The sequence below is a fragment of the Ctenopharyngodon idella genome, chromosome 15, assembly GCF_019924925.1.
Source record: "Ctenopharyngodon idella isolate HZGC_01 chromosome 15, HZGC01, whole genome shotgun sequence".
NCBI classification, from domain to species: domain Eukaryota; kingdom Metazoa; phylum Chordata; class Actinopteri; order Cypriniformes; family Xenocyprididae; genus Ctenopharyngodon; species Ctenopharyngodon idella.
Genome location: NC_067234.1, coordinates 31148029 through 31172968, shown reverse-complemented (window position 1 = coordinate 31172968; position 24940 = coordinate 31148029). Strand labels below are relative to the sequence as shown.

Genomic DNA, 24940 nt, shown 5'->3' with positions numbered 1-24940 from the left:
ATTGATGATCGTGTGCAGGTGAGGAACAGGAGGGATGCTGGGAAACGTAGTGCCGGTGCAGGTGACTGTGACAGTACATCCCCCTCCGGCGAGGCGCGTCCTCGCGACGTAATGGAAGATCCAAAATGGAGGGCCAGAGGGGGTCCTGGAGGTGGACGGAGTGAAGGTGAAATGGAAGATGATGCTGGAGGTGGCTCAGGAGGAGGACGGTCGAGCTGGAGGATGAGCCAGGTGGTGGCCCAGTCCCCAGCCATGATGGTGGACCACAGCGGCGGCGCTGGAGGGAGGAGCCATGGTGGTGATGGCTTCAGCGCCACCTTGGGGACGAGCAAGGGAACCCACGGCGCAGATGGAGGGCTGATGGAGTGGATCGACGCCGACGACCCAGACGACCACGACGGAGCCACAGCGACGACCCCCCGAGATGGATGCAGGGATCCGGAGGGCTGAGGTGTAGCTGGAGCGACCAAGGGCGGAGGTGGAGCCTGAGGGAGGGCGGAGCTAGCCAGAGCAGTAGGGGTGGAGGGCTGGAGAGCAATGGACGGCAAGTCCATGGCGCAGGTGACGCGACGTCCGACCTGGATGAAGCCGACGGTCCGAGGAAGCTCCGCGAAGCCGAAAGCTCGTAGGTCCCAGCAGTCATCGAGGGAGGGAGGAGCGCAGGTGGAGGAGACAAGGACAGAAGCTGGAGGTGGAGCCACGGGATCCTCATGCCCAGAAGGAGGTGGCTCATAGTAGACCCGCGATGTAACCACGTCACTAAGAGGAGATAACGGTGGTACAGCGGGACTGATGGGGGACAGCTCGGGCAGGACAGCAGACGTGGCTGGGGTCTTGGAAGAAGGCTGGGACGACGAGCTGACCGAAAGATCTAGGAGAGGATGTGGGAGAGGGAGGCTGGGTGGGACCAGTGAGTCCAGTATAGAATGGTTAGGCAGATGAGGGGTTGAGTTGATGTTGGTAAACTCACTCTCAGTGACGGGCATGTGGGTGGGGCTTCTGGCCAGCCCTTCATCTCCGACACCCTCGGCTCTGAATGGGACTGCCGGACCTCTCCTCATATGGAAACCCCTCAGGCTCCGGGGTGATGTCATGCTCAGCCGCTCCTCCTGGCACGGGCTCTGACGTCACGGCGGAGTAGTTCACTCCATCTGCGGTGGGTCTCTGACTGGGAACTGGGCTAGGCAGGGTTCTGGATCGGGGCCGTTTGCTCTCCAGACAATTCAACAAAGTTTCCCTCCAGTTCAAGCCGGTGGTGTCTGGGAGGTTGCTGGGGCTGTGGAAGTTCGCCCCGATCCAGAACAAGGTCTTCAGGGTTTCATCCTCCAGCAGGCTGGTGACGGCAAGGTGAAAAAACGCAGACGATCAGGTGGCTGCGTACCAGACTGATCCTTGTCCATGTCAATATTAAGGATGTGTAAAACTAGGGGTCAGTTGCATAAACATTAAATGCTAAGTTAAGACTGTGTCTTAAGAACAGTGGTGGATGAAGTACACAAATCGAGTGCTTAAATAAAAGTATTAAAATAGTACTCCTTTTCAATTTTACTTAAGTAAAAGTACAAAAGTACTGTGAAAGTATTAAAAGTAAGTACTGATTGATGAATGTTTATTTATTTTGCAATTTTATATTCTCTATCCTCCTGCTCAAAATATTTGGGGTCTAAGTGGTGTCTGCAGAATAACAGGTTTTGTGGATAACTGGAAAAGTTTTTGGGGCAGACCTGGCCTGTTAAAAAGAAATGGTATTCATCCCTCCTGGAGTGGTGCCACTCTTCTCTCTAGTAACATGGCACATAGGCTGAGGGGATGTTTAAGCGACAAGCGACACTACTGACCTGGCATGCATAATACAGCATTTTTATTCATTTTCACGGATCTGTGTGAACGGGGATCATTTTGACAGAGTTGTAATCTGTACAAAGAAAAAACTTTTCAATTTTTTTTTTTTTACATCGCCCTTAGAGTTGGTACTTGACTAACTGGGGCTCAGGTCAAGAAGCAGACAGACTGGCTAAACTGACCGTCTGCTAGCTGTCTCATGTCACAAAAGTCAAATAAATCCCAACACACAGAGACTCTTTCACCTAGATATCATAATATAGCAGAGATGTTCACGAGTCTTTTATCTGGAGTCCGAGTCAAGTCTGAAATCTTTAAGCTGGAGTCCAAGTCAACTCTGAAGTCTTTATCACTAGAGTCCGAGTCAAGTCTGGAGTCTTTTGTCTCGAGTAATTAAAAAAAAAAAAAAAAAAAAAAAGCTAATAGCTAGCTGTGTGAGTTGAGGTGACTAACCTTTGTGGATGCGATGTCTCATAAAATTTGATGATGTCGTTCTGGCGTCTTTAATTGTTTTCCTGCATTCTGTGCATCTAACCGATCTGACATGATAATAAACCCAAACGAAAGAACATATGGCACGCTGGCTCCCGTCATGTTTTAATGGGACTCTTATGACATTTCGGAGTTTACGCACAATACACGGACATACGTAATCAAATTCTATGACAAGAGTCCTGTCTACCACGACAGATAGGGAAATATATGTGACGCAGATATTATAAAACCATTCTTGAGTCGTTTTTAAAATATTCACGAGTCTTTTGTGTCGAGTCGAGTCAAGTCTGAAGTCATTTCAGGTCAAGTCCGTGTCAAGTCTGAAGTCTGTTAAAATGCGACTTAAGTGCGACTCAAGTCCGAGTCACTAACTCAAGTGCCCATCTCTGTAATATAGATATCATAATATGTTTCTATTCCCCAAACTAGTATATATATATATATATATATATAGTAATAATTTATTTGATGTCCAACAAATGAAAAACAGTTTAATAATACAGATGAACAAATGATAATGTTCATCTTTTGGGTTGCTGAATATTAGATACCTTTCCACAAAAGCACTTTGTGTATATGATCACAGATTATAACCTAGATGCTGTGTTTTACAGAAACCTGGCTAAAACCAAACAATTACATTACTGTAAATGGCTGTAAAATTGAAATACCACATTAGATAAAGAAGTAAATGTATCATGACACACAGAACATATCATCAGTTTCATGAGAGAAGCAGTCAGGTAACAGGAGGAACAGCATACTACAAGTGTTTTTGTGTTTTGTCTCATTTGATTTTAGCGCTGTTGTTGCTAGGAAACTTTGTTTTGTTTACTGTGTTCACGTGCAGTAGTCGCGTGCTGAAATCGTGTTTGCTTTCGTTTGTTCTCGTTTTGCTCTGAGTTAGTAAGATGTGGCCAGCTGAACTAAATAACACTGTATCAAGTGGGTATAAAACTGTGTAGTATACCGCAGCAGCCCTTGTGTGAAGCCCTCATTGTGTGAAGAACGAAGAGTGTAAAGACCAGAAACTCTACCTGCGCAACTCCACCAAGCAAGGACAGCAACAAGGCACTTGAGCAATGCTCTTTTTTTCCTTCCTCTTTTATACAGCTTGTTCTCATCTTTTTGCTTTGTGACCTGTTTTAGCTATGTGCTTCCAAATTCCCACTGTTACTAACACTCGTAAATCGTGTGCCACACATTGGAGGCAGTGCAATCCTAACAACCTGTGTATTTTATCCATGTCCTTTAGTACATTACTTTCTATTCCTATTGGTCTCTGGAATTGCCAATCTGCTGTAAACAATGCAGACTTCATTACATTTATCGCTACTCATTCAGGTCTCCACCTCGTGGCCCCAACCGAGACCTGGATGAAACCAGAGGACATTGCCACAGCAGCGGTCCTCTCCTCTAATTTCACTTTTTCCCACACCCCTTGCCTGACTGGGAGGGATGGTGGTAGGCTGCTTATGTCCAATAAATGGAAGTTCAATTCTTTACCATCTCTGTGTGGCAATAGCTCATTTGTATCACATGCAATTACTCCCCACCCTGCTAAAATCCATTTTGTAGTCATTTATTGTCCCCCAGGTCAGCTAGGTAACTTCTTGGAGGAGTTAACCTTACGAAAAAGACATTTATTCAAGTGTGCTATTATACTTCTTTTACACTAAAAATAAGAAAGTATACTTTCAGTCTACTTTTTATATACATCTCAGAAATATAGCCTACTGTTAGTGTACATAGGAATTTACTTCAAATCTACTTCCCTCTTTCCTCGCCATTGACTGAATTTTCAGGCTATAAGGTAGGGGGCGCTGTTACGTACCTTCTGAAAGAGTACAGAATCTCCGGATCAAAACGCCGAAGAAGCTGCTGAAACGAGCAATAGAAGATTACTCATGCAAGTATAAAATAAAGCGATCATCAAACATTAAACAACATATAAATAAAAACTGCCAAACGTTATGTGGACTGTGAAGCTTTGGGGAAGCTTTATGGACTCGATCTACTCCACCTGTGTTTGATCATCGTTCGGAAACCCATCCGGACATAGTCTTTGACAAAAATGCAATTTTCTCAGCTTTTTGTTTGAAATGTTTCCTTTTTTTAATGAAACTTACCAACATTTAAGTGTTGATAAAAAAGGATTCATAAAACGAGAATAAAATGGAAAGAGTTAAAGTACAGTTAAACGTATTTTAAGTATAAAAAAATAATACCTAAATAGGAACATAGTAGTATACTTAAAGTGCAAAAATAATATGTGATGCGATCTGGGAAAACCCGTCGGACGTCGCGATGGAACGTTTTCTGTAAAGTCAAAAAATAGGTTGAATGTCATTTTTTTTTTTTTGTTGTCAAAATTGGGTTTTCATTAAATTATTCTATAACATCTTGTCTATCATCTCTGAAAATATCTTGGCAAAATTCGCTTGTTAAGTGCAGAAAATTTGCGATTTATGGTGGCAAGGCTGTCTTTAACGATACTGTTTAAGAACACACCCGGTGGAGGTTAAAAAAAAAAACGGCCATAGCTTTCCCTCTGTTAACACTACAAAGACAGTTCACCTATCAAAATAAACTACATAACATGTAGAATGAAGGTGTATTAATGCAAATTTCCCACCAGTCCTGTATAAACTATGGCACGCAAAGATTTTTTTTCTAATACAACGTTATCGTGAGAAGGCGGAAGCACAAGAGAACAACGGAGCTATAATGAACACACTTTCTAATTATGTGTTTATTAGAGGTTGAATTCAAATCAAATACTGCCAAACTGCCCATACTACTTCTGAATAGGATATCTACTTCATAAAATGTATGAAAATATCCGGTTCAAATAAATAGAGGCGCCCTTAAATGGTCAGATATGGAGCTTGGGTGTCATCTAGTGAAAAAGTTTGGTAATGCGCCCAAACAAAATCTTACTGAAGCTCATTTTTGAAATATTTCAACCTAAAATTTGGAATGTTGACATTTTTGGCTTTTTTTTTTCTTGCAGTTTAAGAGTAAAACATGCTTTGTAACAGTGGCGGGCACAGGGGTGGGGCCAGGGGGGCTTGAGCCCCTGCCCCTTTTGTTTCAACATTTCGCGGTTCCCACATTCAAAATTTAAGTTCTATAATTTTTTTTTTTTTTTAATTTCACTTTCATAATTTATTTCACTTCTACAATAATCTGACAAGTGTCTTCTTTAAAACAAGACCAATCTTAGGTCTATATTCCAAAGCATTCTTGAATTACAACCATTTAAGTTTGGACAGTGCATTTTCATGTCTATGCGAAAAAAGGGGGGTGACAGTTATTTGAACCTGTTTTTCTCAGAATTCCGTTCCTGAAAATCAGAGCGTTCAGCTGACTTCAGATAACCATAACTTTTGTTACAGACAAGCTATGAAAGAAGAAAACCAGATTTGGAAAGGGCTCGAAATCAGCTTTCACATGGTATTGAAACATGCGATAAGTAAAATTTCACCATGTGATGGGTTTTCGCAGATCACATCACATATATAAAATAAGCGTGATGTTGTTCACTTAAAGAAAACTTACAAGTATACTTGCACTAAACTAGTAGTTAACTGAGAGTATATTTCAAAGTGTACTTTCATATACTAAAAATGTACTAGTACTAGTATTAAAATAGTAAACTACTAGTATGCTTATAAGTTCACTTGTAGTACAGATGCAGTACAAATGAGAAATGTAGCTGTGAACTAGTTGTGTACTTAAAGTTTACTACTGTTACACTTATAGTACACTTAAACGTATATTTGAATTGGGCCAATTTAGTCCCAAGTGGCATTAAAATAGTACACTTACAAGTTTACTATTAGTACATTGATACTTACTACATAAAGTATACTTAAAAATATACTTGAACATTACTTAAGTATGCTTGATAAAATGAACTTAAAGTATACTTCATTTTCGTAAGGGTAGATGTGTTACTCTCATCCTTCCCTGAGGATGGTACTCCTCTGGTAGTACTTGGAGACTTCAACATCCATCTAGACAAACCTCAGGCTGCTGACTTCCACACTCTGCTTGTCTCGTTTGACCTCAAGCGAGTGTCTACTATGGCTACCCACAAATCAGGTACAAAACACGCTACTGCTCCACGGATAATACACTGGTTACTCTACTGCACACCTCAGACCACTTCCTCATCACTCTTAACCTCAACCTGACTCAACACACACTCCCCCACAGGTCACTTTTCGGCATAACCTATGCTTGCTCTCACCCTCCCGCCTGTCCTCTTTGGTCTCATCCACACTTCCTCAGGTCTCATCACTGGATACTAACAATGCTACTGACACTCTGTGCTCCACTCTAGCATCTTGCTTAGACAACTTCTGCCAAATGTCTCCAATGCTAAAACCACATAATACCATATAAAAAATGAAAAATTCTCCTGATTCTCGCACGCTTTTCAAAACATTCTCTTCTCTTCTTTGCCCTCCTTCCCCCTTCCTATATCAACTCTAACAGATGACAACTTTGCCACATTCTTCACAAATAAAACAACAACCATCAGCAGCCAATTCTCCACACCACATACTGACAAAAACATATCTTAACGGCAAACACATGTTCTCGCCTCCTCCTCTCCGCTCTCAGAGGCAGAAGTTTCTGAACTCATCATTTCCAATCACCCTACTACCTTTCCACTTGATCCTATCCCCACTCACCTTCTTTAGGCCATCTCTTCTTCAATTGTGCCTGCACTCACTCACTCACTCACTCACATTATTAACACTTCTTATCAGACTGGTACATTTCCCACAGCATTTAAGCAGGCTGGGATAACCCCACTGCTTAAGAAACCCACTCTAAATCCAGCACTTTTAGAAAACTGCAGACCAGTATCCCATATTCCATTCATTGCAAAGACACTTGAGCGATTAGTGTTCAACCAACTGTCTACTTATCTCAAACAGATGTAGCATCTGGACCAATCAAATACAATTATTAATTATATTTAATGAATTATCCAGAAACACTCTCTCAACTAAAGTCTGTGAACTCTCCCCCAAAACTGTAACAAATGCAGTTTTTACCGAGACTCTGGTTCCAGGACACAGGAAGACTGATAAATTTTACGGCCATCAGGAATTTGCGGAGACTTGTGACTCTGACTTAATTCTTGTTGAGAAGGACAAATAAACCCTTTTTATCCTATATATTCTATATACATATCACTACTTGAAAAATGTATAAACACGTATCTAATTTTCCCATTCCACGATTTTCCTTTTATAGGGTTTGGCCCATGTATTAATTCTCTCCTTTGAACTTTTGATATTAATGTTTCAGAGCTGCATACTATGGTTAACTAAAATCACATGGGTAGCATGTTTGGTATCTATGGACTCAATCTTCGTTCTCGATTTGTTAATTTACATTACATTTTGCCAACTCTGTGACACATTAGTATTATAAGAATCTAGAACAGTGGTTCTCAAACTTTTTACACCAAGTACCACCTCAGAAAATATTTCTCTCTCCACCATAATGACCAACATTTAAATACAGTAGCGTAGTAGGCCTAACTATTCAGCTACAGTTCAAAAATGAGGTAGTTTATTCCAAATAAGTATATTTATTATTGTTAAACACTGTAAATGCACAGTTTGAACATCAACACTGCACTTACAGGTAAATAAATTAAAAAAAAAAAAATTAAATTAAAATGTATTGAACCTAAAAGTTAAATAAAAAACTGTACTATACTTTAAATGTTTAAATAAAAATGAACTTAAATAAAGATCAAATTAAAATGTTTTGTACTTAAATGTTAAGTAAACAATTTACTGTACTCGTTAAAAAAAACAACACAGGCTGTATGTGTAATTGCAAGTAACAATAACAGCTGTAACATAACTGTACTGCAGTCAACCGAAGCCTCGCTGTGGCCCAAACTTCTACAGAAACACACACACACACACACACACACAGGAAGAAAAAATAAGAATAAAACAGTGAGGAAGAGCATTAATAATAACAACTGTACACATACAACATGTTGGTGACAACTTACATGAGATTAATGTGATGGGTGTGCATGCCTCTGTGAACACAGTCCTGCGATGTCTGGGTCAGTGGAGGTCAGCTTTAGTCTCAGGTTTGGCTCAGCATCCACCCTGCTTCTGTACTTTGTTTTTATCACAACAAGCGAAGAGAAGCCCTTCTCGCACAGATACGTGGTCACAAAAGGAAGGAGAAAGTGCACTGCCTTGTTGGACAGCACAGGGTATTCACTGTGCTGCTTTATCCAAAAGTCTAACAATGTCTGCTTTCTGAAAGCTGCCTTCAATGATTCGTCACAAGACAACTCTATCAAACTCTCCTGCTCAGCAACAGTTAAGTTCTCTGAAGAAGACATCTGAGAGGTGTCGATACTGAAAGGGTTTCTTATCCAGCTGCTAGCTTCAGCTTCAGGCATCACTGGGAAATAATCACGGAACTGTTGTCTGAGCGACACGAGGTGTGCAGCGATGTTCTCCCTGATTCCATCATCAAGCGTCAGGTCATTGTCAGACAGAAAACTCTCCAGAGCAGGGAAAGCTGAAACATCACCTGTATTAACTTTGATTTCAAACAACTCCAACTTTTTCAGCAGTGCATTGATTTTGTCCTGCACATCAAAGACATTGATGGAGAGTCCTTGTAGTCCCAAATTCAGTTCGTTTAAATGTGAAAAAATGTCCGACAAGTATGCCAGCTGACTGAGCCACACAGTATCCTCGAAAATGTCTGACAAGGGGAAATTTGTGTCATGTAAGAAAATCTGGACTTCTCTGTGCAATTCGAAAAGCCTCGAAAGCACCTTTCCTCTTGATAGCCACCTTACTTCAGTATGAAGCAAGAGTTGGACATGCTCACTGCCCATCTCCTCGCAGAGTACACGAAATAAGCGAGCATTCATCGGTCTGGCCTTAATGAAGTTCACAGTTTTCACAGCAGCATACAGCACAGACTTCAGGCCACCGGGCATCTTCTTCACTGCCAGCGCCTCACGATGGATGCTGCAGTGAGTCCAGTGTATTTCAGGTTCCACCTCTCGGATATGAGCTGCCACTCCACTGTGGCAACCTGTCATAGCCCTCGTGCCGTCTGAACACACTCCCACACACTTTTTCCAGTCCATCCCGTTCTCTTGTATAAATGCATCCAGTACCTGGAATATGTGCTCTGCTGTAGTTCTGGTCTCAAGTGACTGGCAGAACATAAAGTCCTCCTGAGCTGCACCATCATTTTCATATCTCACGTAAACCAATAAATTGGCCAGATCTGCGACATCTGTAGTCTCATCAAGCTGGATGGCAAAATATCGACTGTTCTTAATGCGCTCAATCAGTGTCTTTTTAACATCGTCAGCCATGTCTTTTATTCTCCGTGACACAGTGTCGTTTGAAAGCGGCACCAAGTTTAACTCTTTGGCAACTTTCTCTCCACACATGATGCGTGTCATCTCTTTGGCTAAAGGTAGACACAGTTGTTCCCCAATTGTGTGCGGCTTACCGGCTTTGGCGATCCGGAGGCTGGCATGATATGAAGCTTCCTGTGCTTTGATTATGGATGTACCACAGGAGTGAATGGTGGACTTTGAATGCTTCAGTTCATCACGTTTTCGTAAAAAAAAAACCCACTGGTTTGTCCTTAAGTGCCATGTGTTTGGTTATTAGATGTTGTTTGAGATGCGATGGTTTCATATATTCATTGCTAAGAACTTTGCCACATAACACACACTGCGGCTTGGGCTCGTTCTCTCTCCCGCTACAAATAAATCCAAATTTGATGTAGTTCGAGTCATAATATCTCACTGTTTTGTACCGTTTGCTGCTGCTAGCAGATGCTCCGGGGACATCACCGGCGCTATCAAAGCCACTGTTAGCACCTGTGCTCGGTTCACTTTTGTCCTCTTCAGTTCTTGTGCTTGACACTTTCCCCTCCTGATCCACACTTATCTTACCAGATTGAAGCCACGATAGCAGTTTTGTTGAACTTTTCATAATTTATCCACCTCCACCTCTTCCCATCACAGCCAATTCATATTTAATTCAGCGATTCCTCTGCATACCACTAGTGGGAGCCTGCGTACCACTAGTGGTACATGTACCACACTTTGAGAATCACTGATCTAGAAGGTTCTTCTCTCAAACATCCAATCCAATGTCTTATGTCTAATATCCTGCTCCAAAGGAACTCCTTATTGGCTCAGTCACCTCCAGAGGGTGTGGCATCTTCACACTTTAAAAGTCACTGATCACAAGATCACAGAGGTCCCTTTACTGAAAAATGCTGATGTGAAGATGACGCTGAGCTAGAAGTATGTCTGAAGACCCCCAAGCTTGTGCCAGGCTGCGGCCTTGTCTTTCCATTCACCAAAGATCCTCTGAATCCAACTGGTTCTCTCTCATCAAGACAACATCAGAAAAGATCAACGGCAGCCTCCACAAATTGCATCAGGACAGTTCATTCAAATCGGCGAAACATGCAAGTATCACACTTAGTCTCATTATTTGATACATCAAGTATCCTTACCCCTTTTAAAGAAGGGCATGTTAGAACTAAACTGACGGTTTGCTCAAGGCTGCTGACCTGCTGAATTTCAAACAATGCTATAACTTCTTGTTTTTTCCTGTATTCTGCTTCAGCTCTCTCTTTCCCTTGGTAAACTATATGCATGTATGTGTGTGTGTGTGTGTGTGTGTGTGTGTGTGTGTGAATGTTGGAGTAGTTTAGTGTTTAGTCTAGTTAATAAAGTCTTGTTCATGTCACACGTAAAGTTGTCCGTGTTTCATGCTCATATACTCATATTTTTCCCTAATCATGCAGATTCTGACTACATGCTCTGAGTAGTACTGTACAGTAAGAGTGTTATTTCCCATAACCCAGAAATTAACATTTCTTACAATTAATAAACAATTAACACTGAGTGTTCACTGGATAAACAGGTTAATTGATTGGAATATTAATTTAACTACCTTAAGTTAATTCTATTAACCGATCCAAATATTTGTAATTAATTATAACAGTTAAAATTAGTTAATTTTAAAATTATTTATTAATATTTCTTTTGAGCTAATTTGCTACACAGAACAACTCCCTGGCCACTCAACTGAGATTGTCCTGCTCTCAGTTACTAAAGCCCTGAGACTGCTACAAGCAGCTTCCAAATCATCAGTACTCACCTTGCTGGAACTGTCTGCTGCTTTTGACACAGTTAACCACCAGATCCTCATGTCAACTATCATGACAAAGGGCATCTCGGGAACCGCACTTCAGTGGTTCAAGTCTTACCTCTCAGGTAGGTCAGGGTATCTTGGAGGGGTGAAATGTCTAAGTGGCATCATCTTGCTACTGGGGTACCTGTGCTTGGACCACTTCTCCATCTACATGTCATCACTAGGATCTGACATTCAGGAACATGGTTTTTCCTATCAATGCTATGCTGATGACACACAACTCTACCTCTCATTCCAACCAGATGATCCAATGGTTGCTGCTCACATCGCAGCCTACCTGACAGCCATTTCTTCCTGGATGAAGGACCACCACCTTTAACTCAACCTTGCAAAGATGGAACTGCTTGTGGTCGGTGCCAACCCAACACTTCATCATAACCTCTCCATTCAAATAGGTTTGTCAACCATAACTCCTTCCAGGACAGCCAGAAACCTTGGAGTTGTGATGGATGATCGTTTAAGCTTCACAGATCATATTGCTACAACGGCCCGGTCCTGCAGATTTGCCTTATATAACATTAGGAAGCCCATCCTATCAGAGCATTCCACACAATTTCTCATCCGAGCTCTTGTTCTATCCAGACTGGACTATTGTAATGCTTTCTTAGCAGGCCTTCCAGCATGCACTGTCAAACCTCTGCAACTGATCCAGAATGCCTCAGCAAGGTCTTTAACGAGCTGAAGAGAGCACACGTCACACCTTTCTTCATCAGTTTGCACTGGCTGCCAATAGCCACTCACATCATATTCAAGGCTCTGATGTTTGCCTATAGAACAACCACTGGCTCTGCACCACTATACCTAAACTCACTACTTCAGACTTATGTGCCCTCCAGAAGCTTGTGCTCTGCAAGTGAACGGCGCCTTGTGGTACCATCCCAAAGAGGCACAAAATCACTCTCACTGACCTTTTCCTTGTCTGTTCCCTGCTGGTGGAATGACTTGCCTAGCTCAATCTGAACAGTTGAGTCTTTAGCCATTTTCAAAAAAAAAAACTGCTAAAGACACATCTTTTTTTCGTCAACACTTGACCCAGTAATATTAGCATTTACTTTTTTCTATTTCTATTCTCTCTCTCTATTCATTTACTTAAAACAAATCCTTGCTACGTGCACTTTGCTGGAATAACTGGGACTGGGACATGGCACTTGCATACTGTTGCACTCATGTTGATTTGATTGCTTCTATTGTTCTCATTTGTAAGTCGCTTTAGAGAAAAGTGTCCGGTAAATGATTAAATGTAATGTAAAGTAATGTGTCAGTTCTTAATAACTTAATAAAGTGTGATGACCCATTTTTGCATCTACAACAAACAAAATGCCTTAATGTAACTGACCTGAAATCAAAACCCAGTCTTGATGGCTTCTTGGGGACAGGTGGTGGCAGGACTGACCTTAAACATCATGAAGAGAAATTGAGATTGATAAAATTGTTCTCATTATCTTCATTCTACCAAAAACTTTTACACTGTTGTGAATGACCTTATTAAGAATGTGCTTGCTCAAAGACACATTCACAAGTCACCTTTTCCATACTTCCCACTGTGGAAGACTTCACTGGTAGGGTAACAGAACTTCAGTTATATTGTTTTCAACTTTAAATGTATAACTCTTCAACATCAATTCATCTAAACAGCCCTACTCAGTTCTTGAATATTTTCCCAGGGATGATGCAGTATCCATTACTAGAAGCGCTAAGAACAGGGTTTAGTGGCGGTCTAAGGGCCGTGGCCGCCAGAGCTTGAGGTGCATAGCCCCCCAGTGTAAAAATGTTGTAGTTATCACATCTTTCATAGAAATGTTATACCTGAGACCAGGACATGTGTCTCCACTAAGTTTTAATGGTTGATCCATAGAGCAGTCACTCTTCACAGACACACAGCTGAGTTTTGATGAATCAGATCTCTCCTGCTGGATTAAACTGAAACAGAAGATTTATGATAATTCCCTAGTTTATGTACAATTATACCCTATTATAAAATACCATACTAATATCATATAATTTACAGAGTTGTCGTACCTGAGACCAGGACATGTGTCTCCACTAAGTTTTAATGGTTGATCCATAGAGCATTCACTCTTCACAGACACACAGCTGAGTTCTGAATCAGATGATTTCCTCTGCTGGACTGAACTGTAATAGAGGCAAAATTTTAAGTACTTTAAGTAATGTAGATGTTTAACTAATTAATGATTAAATGACCTTAACAATTTGTTGATTAGTGCCACTGGTTAAAAATGATTATTATTATTTTAGAAAAAAGGTATTTTGATGGGTTTATGGTGCACCCCCAGTTGTGGATTCATGAGGGTGCTATTTAACCTGGAAACCACTGTCTTCCACTCAGAAAAACTGGAAGATCAGAAAAAGTGAACAATTGTAACATTGTTATTGTAGCATTCAGCTACAAAGAGCACTGTGTGAGACTATTTTGTTCTTGACTGTAGAACATGTATTTTCAGCCCCCGGTCTTACCATTAGCCGGCTGCGTACCAGTCTGATCCTTGTCCATGTCAGTATTAGGGATGTGTAAAAGTAGGGGCCAGTTTCATAAACATTAAACACAAAGTTAAGACTGTCTTAAGAACAGTGGTGGATGAAGTACACAAATCGAGTGCTTGAGTAAAAGTGCATATACCCTATTTAAATATTACTCCAGTAAAAGTATTAAGTACTCCTTTTCAATATTACTTGAGTAAATGTACAAAAGTACTGTAAAAGTATTAAAAGTAAGTACTGATTGATGAATGTTTATTTATTTTGCAATTTTATATTCTCCATCCTCCTGCTCAAAATATTTGGGGTCTAAGTGGTGTCCACAGAATAACAGGTTTTATGGATAATTGGACAAGTTTTTGGGGCAGACCTGACCTGTTAAAAAGAAATGGTATTCATCACTCCTGGGATGGTGCTGCTCTTCTCTCTAGTAATATGGCACATGTGGGGCTATTTACATGACACTGACAACTAAAAACAGAAAACTTTAATCAGGGTTTCATCAAATCTAATTGAATGCTTTTTAATGCCAATTTTTTTATTTTTTAATGCCATATATATATATATGTGTTGCTAAATGTCGATAGATGACATCATACAGCAATTAGAATATTCATGTTATTGTTGCATTCGCATTCTGCCAAGTGTCAGCCCTTTAGATTTGTTTGCTTCTCTGCTGCTATCCTTTTTGCTCACATAATATATTTTAATACAGCCAAATTCCCAATAAAATTGTTTCATCTATATATTTTTCTGGTTTTGCTGTCAGACAACATGAAATGATGACTGAAACGTGGCCCATTAAGACTACATACAGGGCCTGACATTAAGCCTTGTCATTCACTTGTACGAGTAAAACAGTTGCTTGTCTGGAAAAAAAAAGGATATTTTTGTGTGGTGTGGGGGGGTGATTCTTTAAAAAAATTTAATTAAACCACCAGTAGGTGGCGTCAAGTAACTGTCTTAATAAGTGAGTCATTCATTCAAACGATTCATTCCAATGGCTGATTTATTAAAGAATGAGGCATTTGTTTATGAATGGGTCATTGAATCTTTGACTCAACCGATTCGTTCAAAACGCTGAATCCTTCAGTAACGAAAACAAGGCTGAGCCTGCGTCTCAATGTGCATTCTATCCATCCTAAATAGTATGTGACATTAGTAATATTCAATACTATTTAGGGCGGATAGGTTGAATAGTATGCACACTGGGATGCAGGGTGAGTTGCTACGCTATGGTTCTGCTGTGATTTTTGTTTGAAACTATTTTCGCTGCTAAAATAGAACAAAAACAGTCAATGTTCCTTCTAAAATGTAAGTGACTTAATATGAACTATTTGTTAACTGAACTGTTGTATGAAATCAGTGTCACGTTTTTAATCGTGACGGTAGCCTATTTAGGAAAACAGCATTCTTGGTCATGTGATTTTGCTTAACTGTATCACGTTATAAAAACTCCACATTTTGAATTTTTACCGCAGTATGTTTAACTGAGTTTCTTTTTGTGTGTGCTTCGCTCATGTTTCCATTTCTCCTCAAAATGGTGCGCAAGCATCAACAGCGCAACCTTGTTATCGTCAGTAGGCTAGCCTACATTATACAGTCTATTATTATCCACTATCGATCGCCACTTAGACTAAATGTAATAAAATCAGTCACTCGCGTTTTTTTTTTTTTTTTTTTTTTTGAATTGACGTTTTAATTAGGTCCTTGTCTAGCCAGGCAAGTAAAATTCTCTTTCACTTGCCCCTTCAAAAAATCCACTTAACCCGGACTATTTGACAAGCGTTACTTTCGAGCCCTGACATGTTAAACCAGAGCTAAAATCCTGATTTATAATCTAAACGTTGTCTGACAAAATCACAATACACATAAGATAAAGACATTTGCTGTGATTTTGGCTATACATACATGTAAAATGATCACTCAGGTTAGAAGCAATAGTATATATTTTATTTGTTCTCTGACAGAGCGCACAGCCTCAACTGAATGCGCTGCTCCTCTCAGCCACTCACTGAATAGCAGACGCAGAGAGAGAGGTGAAAGCAAGCAAAACCTTGCGCTCGTGCGGCAGTACCGGGGGGTCTCGGAAGCTAGATCAGGTTAACAAGTATATTCGTCACAATGCGCTTTCTTGGAAAAAAGTCGCAAAAGGGGTCTGAAAAGTCGCTAAGTTGGCAACACTGATGCAGCCTTCCGTCTCCATGCCCCAGCCTGCCGCTGTCCAAAACGCCGTTACAGCAATTTTGCACCAGCCGGAGGCAATTACCAACTGGTTCCACGTGTGTATCATACCAATGTACATATTTTGCAACAGCAAATCAAAGTTATTAATTATGAAGGCTATTTTCAATATAAACTGGTAGTATTATTTTTCTTCAAAACCATCTAAAAAATGTTAATGCCTGTAGGAATAAAATGTAATGCTTTTTAATGCCATTTAAGGCCTTAATTTTTGCAAAATCCATTTAATGACTTTTAATGCTTTTTAATGCCCCGCGGATACCCTGTTAATGTGTTTTGGCCATGGGGCTTGAAAATGCATTTGGGGGCTTGAAAATGGGCTTTTGAAAACTGGTTTCAAGGTGCAAGTTTTTGAAAATGATAACATTATCATCTCTGTGTAAACAACAAAAATGCAGATCATGTGTAAAAGGTGACAGCATGTACATGCTTATAATGTGTTCGTCTATAAGCATGCGTGTTTGCCGTGAGTGCTGTGTAAAAGATTGTGTATGTGTGCAGGCGCGTAGTCTTTCTTTACAAGGTGACATCGCCAGCAACTGACCTGGCATGCATGATACAGCACTTTTAGTCATTTTCATGTATCTGTTTGAACGCAGATCATTATGACAGCGTTGTCGTGTAAACGTACGCTTAGAGTTAGTACTTGACTAACTGGGGCTCAGGTCAGGAAGCAGACAGACTGGCTAAACTGACTATCTTCTAGCTGTCTCATGTCACAGAAGTCAGATAAATCCCAACACACAGAGACTCTTTCACCTAGATATCATAATATAGAGACTGTATCTACTCCCCAAACTAGTATATATATATATATATATATATATATATATATGTGAGACTGAAAATATCTAAAGATATTTTAAAATGAACAAAGACTTTTGCTTTCCTTTTCCAACCCCCTTGAAGGGCCATTTGGAATTCCTAAAGACAAAGATGTGTTGATAGTGATCAAGGCCTGTAGGCCAAAATGTATATACATCGGGGGTCTACGAATTGTCACACCTTTTGTACAGTGGGGGAAGTTTTAATCTTCTGATTGATCAGTTTGAATGTCTCACATTTGGGTTTTAGTCACATGGTCAAGGAAGGGATAAAAGAAGATTGTAACTATTGCTCTGTCTCTTTTTACTCTCTGCTCTTTTTCTGGGCTCTCTCTTTTATTCTCTGCCTCTTTTCTTGGTCCCTCTCTCTCTGTCTTTCTCTTTCACTCTCTCTCTAACTATCTTTCAGGTAACTTTTTACATACATGCTGGGTACAATTAATGGTATATGATTTTATCATCTCATCCATCTATTTTAAGTGTAACCATAACCAGATATTGTCATTAAACCCTTTCTATTACAAATGATGTGCTAACTAGTTTTGATTTGGTATTAACATTAATGTGCTCCCTATTGCAATATAATATCGTCACACTATAGCAACGCTCTCCCACATATTTTGCTATTATAACTGTGCTTATTTCCGTCCTTGGTATAAGTTGCAGTGGGTGGTAATAGACAAGAAATGTACAGTTTTCTACCATCTTGCTGATAACGTTTCATTAGTCATTCGGCAACCCTACAGCCTGAACCCCTGTAGGAGGTCCACCCTTACATATATATAAACATTTAAGGGTAGTAATTTAATTGATGTCCAACAAATGAAAAACAGATATAATACAGATGAACAAATGATAAAGCTTGGGTTGCTGAATATTAGCTGCCTATCCACAAAAGCACTTTTTGTAGATGATCACAGATCATAACCTATATGTGCTGTGTTTGACAGAAACCTGGCTGTAAACAGCTGTAAAATTAAAATACCACATTAGATAAAGTAGTGAATGTATCATGACACAGAACATATCATCAGATTCATGAATTGTGTCAGTTCTTAATAATATAAAGTGTGATGACCCATTTTTGCATCTAAAACAAACAAAATGCCTTAATGTAACTGACCTGAAATCAAAACCCAGTCTTGATGGCTTCTTAGGAACAGGTGGTGGCAGGTCTGACCTTAAACATCATGAAGAGAAATTGAGATAAAATTGTTCTCACTATCTTCATTCTACCAACAACTTTTACACTGTTGTGAATTAACTTATTAAGAATGTGCTTGCTCAAAGACACATTCACAAGTCACCTTTTCCATACTTCCACTCTGTGGAAGACTTCACTGGTAGGGTAACAGAACTTCAGTTATATTGTTTTCAACTTTAAATGTATAACCCTTCAACGTCAATTCATCTAAACAGCCCTACTCAGTTCTTGATGATTTTCCCAGGGATGATGAAACAAAGAAAATCATTTTAAAATATCCAATTAGATGAAAGCACTTATTTTAATATTTCAAGGAGGGTACACACCTGTTCTGACTATTTTGGAAAAGTAAAAAAAAAAAAAAAAAAAAAAAAAATGTAATACTTATATTGCTTTTATATTCTTACTATTTCATATAATCCTTTTGTATTTGTATTTTTTTGACTACTTAGAAATCACTGGTTTAATTGGCTAAATTATTTCATGAGCCAATTAAGAAAATGAAAAATGCAAAAGGAAGATTTGCAAGCAGCCACTGCATCAAAATAAATTAAATGAAGTTTATTGTCAAATTCAACTAAGGTAGTGTAATCACGGCAGGAAAGAAGTGGATCTAAATGAGACCACGGTGGGACCAGCAGAGTTGGAGAGAGCCGACAGAGGGTGCAGAGAGTTCAGAATCGGCCTCTGTCACCTCGGGGGAAGTGTGTGCATCCCAGACACAAAAAAATGGCAGTAGCCATTACCTGGAAGCACTAAGGACAGGGTTTAGTGGCGGTCTAAGGGCCGCGGCCGCCAGAGCTTGAGGTGCATAGCCCCCCTTCCCCCATAAAAAAATTATTAGGGGGATCTGGAGAGTTATCCGCAAAATCGTCCTCCACCACTCCCACTGTGAAGGGGGGATCCATTTGAAGTGCTTGCTCCACAAATTCTCGAAAAGTCCCTCGAGGACCAGCACAAGAAAGTTCTGAGTGGTTTGTTGAGTCCAGTACAATAAAGATTTATGATTGAATTGTCCAGAAAGTGGGTCTGAAAGATAAACATGTCATCCAAGATGTTTATGTCTTTTTTTCTTCAGTTGAAAAGAAACGTCTCAGGTTACCCATGTAACCATGGTTCACTGAGAAGGGAACGAGACGCTGAGTCAGTGATGACACATTGGGGAATCCCCCTCAGCGTAGCGCGTCTGAAGCCACATGCAACTTAGTCCAATCTTGATTGGTGCAACGTCACCCCGTGACGTGTGCCGGCGAAAAGCGGAAGCTATAAAGGAGCCGGTGTCACAACTGTTTTCAGCCTTCTGATCAACTGAAGCAAGCCACTCCCAGGCATGTAGGAAGTATTGAAAAGGGACGCAGCGTCTCGTTCCCTTCTCAGGGAACCATGGTTACATGGGTAACCTGAGACGTTCCCTTTCAAGGGAACTCGCGATGCGTCAGTGATGACACACTGGGGAACAAAATGCCCACTTCGCCATGCTGACAGAATGCCTATCCCAGTGAGAAATAAGGCACAACTCCAGCACTGTAGCCACTTTGCAGTTAACTGGGTCTAATTGGTGTTGTCTACACTATGAAGTAAAAACTTTCCACTTCAGAGAATATAGTTTCCTTGTGGAGGGAGCTCTAGAGTTTAAAATGGTCTCCACTACTTCAGTAGAGAGACCCTCATTCAGGAGTTGATCCCCCTCAGGGGCCACACCCATAATTTCCACATTTCCATTTGGGGGTGAAATATTGTCAGAAGGTCCCTCCTGACGGGAATTTCCCATGGAGGACCGTGCAGAAGAGCTATTAGGTCCGAAAACCATACTTGGGCCGGCCAGAACGGGGCTACCAGCAGAAGCTGGACCCCTTCCTGGCGAACTCTCTCTAGAACTCCCGGGAGCAGCGCGATCGGGGGAAAGGCGTACAGCCGAAGCCTCAGCCGCGGCTGTACCATGGCGTCCAGCCCCAAAGGAGCTGGGTGTGTGAGGGAAAACCATAGGGGACAATGCGAGTTCTCGCGTGACGCAAATAGGTCTATGTCCGCCTGGCCGAACCTCCTCCAAATTAACTGCACCGTCTCGGGGTGCAGTCTCCATTCCCCGGGCCTCAGCCCCTGCCTCGACAGGATGTCTGCTCCCACATTCATATGCCCAGGTATGTAGAGTGCTCTCAGAGAGAGAAACTTTCTCTGGGACCACAAGAGGATCTGATGCGCCAGTCTGCAAAGAGGGCGTGACCTCAGACCCCCCTGATGATTTATGTAAGAAACCACCGACATATTGTCCGTTCAAACTAGAACATGATGGTGTCTGAGGTCTGGGAGAAAATGCTTCAAAGCTCTCATTACAGCCATCATTTCCAAGCAATTTATGTGCAACTGGAGATGATGCTCCTCCCACAGACCCCGGGCTGAGAGGCCCTCCATGACCGCTTCCCGCCCTGTACTAGACGCATCTGTTGTTAGAGTCTTTCAATGACAAGATACTCCCAGCACAGGGCCTTGGGTCAGAAACCAATGTTTCTTCCACACAATCAAGGCCCGAAGGCATCTGCACGAAACCTTGATTGTGCAAAATGGGTTGCCCCTCGGGGAAAACCCTTTGGTCCTGAGCCACCACTGTAACTGTCTCATGTGTAACAGGCCAAAAGGTATTATGTTGGATGCTGCCGCCATGAGCCCTAACAGTCTCTGAAACTGTTTTACAGTGATATATTGGCCTAGCTTTTTCTGGATACCATAGCCAGAATTGACTCGATACGAGTGGGAGACAGCTGTGCCCGCATCGTGATCGAGTCCCACACTACTCCTAGGTATGTCGTCCGTTGAATGGGAGTCAGCATGCTCTTTTTCAAATTGATTCTGAGCCCCAAGCACTTCATGTGATGTAGCACGACATCTTGATGCTGTGCTGCCATCTCCTGAGACTGAGCCAAAATCAGCCAGTCGTCTATGTAATTGAGAACTCTTATCCCTTGGAGACTGAGCGGCCCTCCATGACCGCTTCCTTCCCTCCATGACTCTTTGCCCCCGAAAGAGAATCTCAGGAACATCCTATGTCCCGGAAGGATGGATATACGGAAATATGCATCCTTCAGATCGATCGTGACAAACCAATCCTCGGATTTGATTTGACTCACGATAAGAGGGATAGTCAACATCTTGAACCTGTATCTCCTCAGATCTATTATGGGACGTAATCCCCAACCTTTTTGGGAACGATAAAATACAGACTGTAGAACCCGGTATTTTTCTCTGGTGGAGGGATAGTTTCTACAGCTCCCTTTGCCAGCAGAGACTGTACTTCTTGCTCCATCACCTGCTGTTGTTCGGGACCCACCACTGTTTTCAGAATACCCTTGAACGTCGGTGGACGAGACTCGAATTGAAGTCTGTACCCTCTGTTGACAGTGCGCACCACCCACTGTGATATATTGGGAAGTGCTTCCCAAGCAGGCAGGAAATTCACCAGAGTTTCGACATCCTGAAGCATTTTCACAGCAGGATTTAACTGAACTAACTTTTCTACAGGCCTCTTGGTTGAACCCCCCGTGACTTTTGTTTTGATAGAAATACATCGGGATGTGGGTTCGTTGGAAATCGTTGTACCCCGAAGCGTCGTGGTCGGCGGGGATAACAAATCGATTTCCTGAGGGCTCCGTGGAGGAGCAGATATAATTTGCTTCCCTCCAGGAGGGGACACCCTCAGAGGCCTGACCTGACTGTTTCAAAATAATGACATTCCTCAGATCTGTCTTATCTCTCACGGGCTTCTGCTGCGAGTGCTGCTTCGAACCCCAAGATCGTTGTGTGGGCGCTCGATTAGAAACACTCTGCTTCTGTGTCTGCCTATACGAGGAGCTTGATGTTGATGGCTGGGGCTGTGACTTAGCAACAGACACCTGGGACTTATGGCGGCGAGGAATACATTTTTGAAAAGCCGCAGCCTGCTTCTTTGCCTCCTGGAATCTCTCTACATCCGAAGTTACGGCGTCGCCAAAGAGACCAGGGGGAGATAACGGGGCATCAAGAAGAAAAGTTATATCACTCTCCTTGATGCCCGATAAATTGAGCCATAAGTGCCTCTCCGTCGACGCCATGGCTGCCATAGATCAGCCGATAGCATGGGCCGTTTCTTTGGTGGCGCGGAGAGATAGATCAGTAGCTCTACGTAGCTCTCTAATATCATCAGAGCTCACTGACTCCGCCCCATCTAAGTCCCCCAATAATTCAGCTTGATAATATAGCCATCGTGTGCAGGCAGGCACCAGCTTGGCCTGCTGCCATATATGCTTTCCCAACTAAAGTTGATGTGGTGCGACATGGTTTGGAAGGCAATGTCGGGGCTTTAAGAGAAGACGCAGCATCAGGTGATAAATAGGCCACTAGCGTCTCCTCTATCTTTGGCATAGCACCATAACCATTCTCCTTAAACCCCATGATAGATGAAAAATTATTAACCATGGGGCTAGAAAGCCTAAATGAATATGGCTTTTTCTACACACTGAGGTTGATCCTGGAAGAATAGCAAGCCCCGACGTGGAGGTTTGGCTTGTGCAGACTGTAGAAAACGTTCATCAAGTTTACTTTTTCTTTGAACTTGTTGTCTCTCAGCTGGCCAATCGATGTTTAATTTAGCCACAGCTCGAGACAAAACCTCCACTAACTCCTCACACTGTGGTGATTGGGCTGGCGAGTCACCTAAATCAACACTGAGAATGTCTAATTCCTCAAAACTAGACGAACCCACTGTCATGTGTTCACACGGGGCGGAAGAAGCCGCAGAGCGGGCTTCCGGATCCCTGTAAACGCTGGATGTAGAGGCTGAGGGCTGAGAAAGGGCCAAAGACGTCTCAATCCCCTCCCCTAGATCCATCTGCAATCCCCACGAGTGAAGCCGCCGGGTTGCCTCAGCAACCGCAGGACCCGCACCATGTGGAGCGCAGAGCTGGCCGCCCTGATCAAACAATGCCAGCCGGGACCACAGCGTTCTGAAAGGCAAACGCTCGCAGTGCTCGCAATCAACCCCCTCGAGGGCTGACTGAGCATGCTCTCCTCCCAAACAGCTCACACAAAGGTTATGTGTATCCCCGCTCGTAATAACACATGGGCAGAGATGAACACACTTCCTAAACTGCTGCTGTTCACTCGCCATTTCATATACTGATAATAAGGGACAGACAACATCAAATAAGACTGACAAAGACACAGAGCGCTTTCTGAAGATCAGAAAGCTGACAACAGCTGTGAGATCGGCTCCTTTATAGCTTCCACTTTTCGCCGGCACACGTCACTGGATGACATTGCACCAATCAAGATTGGATTAAGCTACACTTGGCTTCAGACGCGCTACGCTGAGGGGGATTCCCCAGTGTGTCATCACTGACGCAGAGTTCCCACGAAAGGGAATTAAGGTTTTTGAGGAAAACATTCCAGGATTTTTCTCCATATAGTGGACTTCACTGGGGTTCAACGGGTTGAAGGTCCAAATGTCAGTTTCTGTGCAGCTTCAAAGGGCTCTACACGATCCCAGACGAGGAATAAGGGTCTTATCTAGAGAAACCATTGGTCATTTTCTAAAAAAAAAAACTTTCCAACGTGATTACGTAATGCGTGGCACATCACAGAGCAGTGCAAGACAAGCATTTGTGGTTAAAAATTATGTAAATTTGTATTTTTTTTTTTAAATGGCTGATGGTTTCTCTAGATAAGACCCTTATTCCTCATCTAGGATCGTGCACTGAAACTGACATTTGGACCTTCAACCCGTTGAACCCCACTGAAGTCCACTATATGGAGAAAAATCCTGGAATGTTTTTCTCAAAAACCATAATTTCTTGTTGACTGAAGAAAGAAATACATAAACATCTTGGATGACATGGGGGTGAGAAAATTATCAGGAAATTTTAATTCTAAAGTTAACTAATCCTTTAAGTTTTTACCCTTGTTTACCCAGGTCCACTAAGGTTTAGTGGTTGATCCATAGACCAGTCACTCTTCAGAGACAGAGCTGAGTTCAGATGAATCTGATGTTTTAGTGTAAAAAATGTTGTAGTTATCATATCTTTTATAGAAATGTTATACCTGTGACCAGGACCTGTGTCTCCACTAAGTTTTAATGGTTGATCCATAGAGCAGTTACTCTTCACAGACACACAGCTGAGTTCTGAATCAGATGATTTCCTCTGCTGGACTGAACTGTAATAGAGGCAAAATTAACTTTAAGTAACGTAGACCATTAACTAATTAATGATAAAACGACATTAACAATTTGTTGATTATTGCCACTGGTTAAAAATTATTATTATTATTTTAGAAAAGAGGTGTTTTGATGGGTTTGTGATGCACCCCTAGTTGTGGATTCATGAGGGTGCTATTTAACCTGGAAACCACTGTTTTCCACTCATTAAAACTGGAAGATCAGAAAAAGTGAACAATTGTAAAATATGAAGCATTCAGCTACAAAGAGCACTGTAGTATTAAAGTATTAAACATAGCAGACAGACTGGCTAAACTGACCATCTTCTAGCTGTCTCATGTCACAGAAGTCAGATAAATCCCAACACACAGAGACTCTTTCACCTAGA

The 24940-nt window shown here is 41.7% G+C and overlaps 1 protein-coding gene across 15 annotated transcripts in view; it reads right to left on the bottom strand.

The window, feature by feature from the left end:
• The window catches only part of LOC127495108 (NACHT, LRR and PYD domains-containing protein 3-like), a 50743-nt gene that overhangs the window by 16140 nt on the left and 9663 nt on the right, over positions 1–24940 (bottom strand). For 4 of the 15 annotated variants that reach the window (XM_051861563.1, XM_051861562.1, XM_051861565.1 and 1 more), the window contains exons 5-9: positions 24438–24551; positions 18288–18344; positions 13620–13733; positions 13407–13520; positions 12937–12993 (exon numbers count right to left, since the gene is read on the bottom strand). The exons of 1 other annotated variant lie outside the window; for it this stretch is intronic. In XM_051861563.1, coding sequence (XP_051717523.1) covers positions 12937–12993; positions 13407–13520; positions 13620–13733; positions 18288–18344; positions 24438–24551 — 456 coding nt within the window. Of the gene's footprint in view, positions 1–4171; positions 4219–8233; positions 8274–8389; positions 12994–13406; positions 13521–13619; positions 13734–18287; positions 18345–24437; positions 24552–24940 lie in introns of those variants that run through there. 10 more of the 15 variants (XM_051861566.1, XM_051861573.1, XM_051861572.1 and 7 more) reach the window with 10 other exon arrangements.